The sequence below is a fragment of the Cynoglossus semilaevis genome, chromosome W (genome assembly GCF_000523025.1).
Source record: "Cynoglossus semilaevis isolate Cse_v1.0 chromosome W, Cse_v1.0, whole genome shotgun sequence".
Taxonomy (NCBI): domain Eukaryota; kingdom Metazoa; phylum Chordata; class Actinopteri; order Pleuronectiformes; family Cynoglossidae; genus Cynoglossus; species Cynoglossus semilaevis.
This window is the reverse complement of record NC_024327.1, coordinates 6,030,132-6,034,736: the sequence shown is the minus strand read 5'-3', so window position 1 is coordinate 6,034,736 and position 4,605 is coordinate 6,030,132. Positions and strand designations below refer to the sequence as shown.

The 4,605-nt window shown below is 43.5% G+C and overlaps 1 protein-coding gene across 2 annotated transcripts; it reads left to right on the top strand.

Annotated features, from left to right (window-relative positions):
* The first annotated feature begins 428 nt into the window (after positions 1–428).
* On the top strand, positions 429–4,252 carry LOC103397044 (anaphase-promoting complex subunit 7-like). 2 transcript variants are annotated; one of them, XM_025052859.1, is made up of 4 exons: positions 429–730; positions 809–1,033; positions 2,912–3,062; positions 3,323–4,252. In XM_025052859.1, the coding sequence occupies exons 1-4, from the start codon at positions 652–654 to the stop codon at positions 3,510–3,512; spliced, it is 645 nt and encodes a 214-aa protein (XP_024908627.1). In that variant the 5' UTR covers positions 429–651; the 3' UTR covers positions 3,513–4,252. The 2 variants fall into 2 exon arrangements, with proteins under 2 accessions (XP_024908627.1, XP_024908626.1); XM_025052858.1 differs by lacking the exons at positions 429–730; positions 809–1,033 and adding exons at positions 2,195–2,489; positions 2,568–2,792.
* Positions 4,253–4,605: the final 353 nt, after the last annotated feature.

Here is a 4,605-nt window from a genome sequence, read left to right as displayed (position 1 = left end):
ATGCACGTGGCAAGTTGAAATAATTTGGTTTTGTCAAACCGATGCATTGCATACTGGTCATATAAAGTTTTAAAAATACAAGAAACTAACCTTGTTTATTGGTCGGGTAGCAGAAAACTTGCTTGTCTGCAGCGGCAAATGGCCGACGTACTCATGTGCAGTTAACTCGGGTAGGAAAAAACTTCAGAACACCAGACCGAAACCCCTCGCCACAAAAACAGCTTCTTCCCATCTGCTATTAGACTTGTCAAAAGACGAAAAGGCTCTCACTGACCCCCCACCTGCACACACCCACCCCCCCTGCACTTTCAAAATGTTGTATATTTCTCTGCTATTCTGTAAATGTCCACCCATAGGCATAATTTAATTTATTCAACAACATTTGTATACCTTCATGTACGTTTCTTTCGCTGCACTGTATGCCACAACAAATTTCTCGTAGGTGAAAACCTACCTGGCAATAAAAACTTTCTGATTCTGATTTCTGAAATGTACATTTTTTTTATTCTCCTTTTTTAATTGTTTTCCTGCAGTTGTCACAGTTTTTATAGCAAGCGGTACTCCAGAACTCTGTACCTGGGAGCCAAGGCCATCCAGCTGAACAGCAACAGTGTGCAAGCTCTCCTTCTCAAGGGGGCAGCACTGAGAAACATGGGCCGTGTTCAGGAAGCTATCATCCATTTCAGGGAGGCCATGCGTTTGGCACCATGTCAACTGGACTGCTATGAAGGTACATTTTCAAACAGGCGGTAAGAACGTTCTCTCCTGACTTCTGTTTCATGTTGACTGGCATTCTTTATATATCCAGGCCTTATCGACTGTTACTTGGCATCCAATGGGATTCGAGAAGCCATGGGAATGGCTAACAATATCTATAAGACTCTGGGGGCCAATGCACAGACGCTGACCATCTTAGCCACAGTGTGCCTGGAAGATCCTATGACCCAGGAGAAAGCAAAGTCCCTGCTGGACAAAGCACTGGCCCAGAGACCGGACTACACCAAGGCGGTGGTCAAAAAGGCTGAGCTACTGAGTATGCATCAGTATTGGAAGCTCTACGACATGATTGAGAATTCAAGATCTTTAAAATAATTTAAATGTTTGAAATACACATTTTTAATAAGTTTTTCTGTTTTTTTTTTCAAGGTCGAGAACAGAACAATGAAGACGGAATTGCTTTCCTCTGTGGCCAATCAGAGTGACTGTGTCCTGCACAGAATGCTGGGAGATTTTCTGGTGGCTGTCAATGATTACCAAGAAGCCATGGATCAGTACAGCATAGCTCTGAGGTGAGGTGGAAATGAAAGCATTAATCCCATTAGATGGCAGAATGAAGCTGTACTATACTGCATATCCCATGATGTGAATAAGTCTATAGCTGACATTATGATTAATGTGATTAATCAGATAAAAATTCCAATCATTTGACAGCCCTGGTTATGATAGATAGATATTCACATGACTCTAAACACGATTGCACTTTTTGTCTGTATTTTTGCATTGAGGTTGGCTTCTTTTTAACTGTGTGCTTTTTCCCCAGCTGGAAAATCACAGCGCTATTAGACATTCAAATTGCATACACATAAGTTCGCAGGCTACATGAGCAAGTTTTATGACTATGAAAATTACACAAATTTAGTAAGGAACTGTTTTAAAACAGCTGGAAAATTCGGAGGCTACATGAGCAAGATGTATGACTACATGAAAATGACGATAATTTGCAGCATTAGCTATTCAAACTGCATTCAGACACGATCTCATGCACGTGGCAAGTTGAAATAATTTGGTTTTGTCAAACCGATGCATTGCATACTGGTCATATAAAGTTTTAAAAATACAAGAAACTAACCTTGTTTATTGGTCGGGTAGCAGAAAACTTGCTTGTCTGCAGCGGCAAATGGCCGACGTACTCATGTGCAGTTAACTCGGGTAGGAAAAAACTTCAGAACACCAGACCGAAACCCCTCGCCACAAAAACAGCTTCTTCCCATCTGCTATTAGACTTGTCAAAAGACGAAAAGGCTCTCACTGACCCCCCACCTGCACACACCCACCCCCCCTGCACTTTCAAAATGTTGTATATTTCTCTGCTATTCTGTAAATGTCCACCCATAGGCATAATTTAATTTATTCAACAACATTTGTATACCTTCATGTACGTTTCTTTCGCTGCACTGTATGCCACAACAAATTTCTCGTAGGTGAAAACCTACCTGGCAATAAAAACTTTCTGATTCTGATTTCTGAAATGTACATTTTTTTTATTCTCCTTTTTTAATTGTTTTCCTGCAGTTGTCACAGTTTTTATAGCAAGCGGTACTCCAGAACTCTGTACCTGGGAGCCAAGGCCATCCAGCTGAACAGCAACAGTGTGCAAGCTCTCCTTCTCAAGGGGGCAGCACTGAGAAACATGGGCCGTGTTCAGGAAGCTATCATCCATTTCAGGGAGGCCATGCGTTTGGCACCATGTCAACTGGACTGCTATGAAGGTACATTTTCAAACAGGCGGTAAGAACGTTCTCTCCTGACTTCTGTTTCATGTTGACTGGCATTCTTTATATATCCAGGCCTTATCGACTGTTACTTGGCATCCAATGGGATTCGAGAAGCCATGGGAATGGCTAACAATATCTATAAGACTCTGGGGGCCAATGCACAGACGCTGACCATCTTAGCCACAGTGTGCCTGGAAGATCCTATGACCCAGGAGAAAGCAAAGTCCCTGCTGGACAAAGCACTGGCCCAGAGACCGGACTACACCAAGGCGGTGGTCAAAAAGGCTGAGCTGCTGAGTATGCACCACTATTGGAAGCTCCATGACATGATTGAGACATTCAAGATCTTTTTTTTAAAAAATTATCAAATGTTTAAAATACACATTAAAAAAAAGTTTTTCTGGGTTTTTTTCAAGGCCGAGAACAGAAGTATGAAGAAGGAATTGCTCTCCTCAGGAATGCCCTGGCCAATCTGAGTGACTGTGTCCTGCACAGAATGCTGGGAGATTTTCTGGTGGCTGTCAATGATTACCAAGAAGCCATGGATCAGTACAGCATAGCTCTGAGGTGAGGTGGAAATGAAAGCATTAATCCCATTAGATGGCAGAATGAAGCTGTACTATACTGCATATCCCATGATGTGAATAAGTCTATAGCTGACATTATGATTAATGTGATTAATCAGATAAAAATTCCAATCATTTGACAGCCCTGGTTATGATAGATAGATATTCACATGACTCTAAACACGATTGCACTTTTTGTCTGTATTTTTGCATTGAGGTTGGCTTCTTTTTAACTGTGTGCTTTTTCCCCCCCATATTAAGTCTGGATCCCAATGACCAGAAGTCGTTAGAAGGCATGCAGAAGATGGAGAAAGAAGAGAGTCCCACAGACGCCACCATGGAGCTGGATGGCGATGACATGGAAGGCAGTGGGGAGGATGGAGATCTGGAGGGCAGTGACAGTGAAGCTGCACCGTGGGCCGATCAAGAACAGTGGTTTGGTATGCAGTGACCCCAGGTCACTAAGGGACCCTCGGTCAGTACCACACAGCGCTGCAGCCACCTGGTGGCGTCACACACAGCTACATTAACCATCCTCAGGGACGGCTCGGCGTTGACAGATGAGCCAGTGTTAGCTGCAGAGCCACAGGAAGGAGTAAATGTTTAAAGGGGCAGTGCAACCTCAATGGAGGAGATCAGATGCCGTTTCGTCCCACGTTGCTCTGCTCAGTGCATTTGTTTAGAACAGGGGTTGGGAACCTTTTCAGCAGAGAGAGCCAAAAAACTCACATATTTTAAAATGTATTTCTGTGAGAGCTAAAAAAATGATTAACGTTGTTTAACTATCCAGACATAAAATACTTACCATTAATGCGACTTCTGGTTCTGCCTGGTTTTGATGCGATTGGCTCCAGGGCAAAAAACTTAATGTATAGATTCAAATGTGTAACAGAGTTATAAATATATGGTTCCACTTGCCATACAAAAGAGTTTAATACACACCATGTAAGAAAAACCTTAATTTATGGTACAGTCATTAAATGCAACACCCCTGCTGATTAGTCGTGAACCCTGGGGAGCAACAGTCGGGCTCTGCTGTCCTTATGGTAGGTGCACATGTTAGGAGGTCTGTCATTAATTAATTTGATTATATTAATTTTATGACCTGTTGAAAGATTCTTGCTGTGCGAGGTGTCTTCAGGCAAGGACTGGAAGCAGCCGGTAGATGATCGATTTGTTTAATAACAAAACGCCAGAACAAACAGGTCCATCCATCCATCCATCCATCCATCCATCCATCCATCCATCCATCCATCCATCCATCCATCCATCCATCCATCCATCCATCCATCCATCCATCCATCCATCCATCCATCCATCCATCCATCCATCCATCCATCCATCCATCCATCCATCCATCCATCCATCCATCCATCCATCCATCCATCCATCCATCCATCCATCCATCAATCCATCAATCCATCCATCCATCCATCATCATCAACCGCTTATCCGGGGCCGGGTCGCGGGGCAACAGTCTGAGCAGGGACACCCAGGCTTCCCTCTCCCTCGACACTTCCTCCAGCTCTTCTGGGGGGACCCCA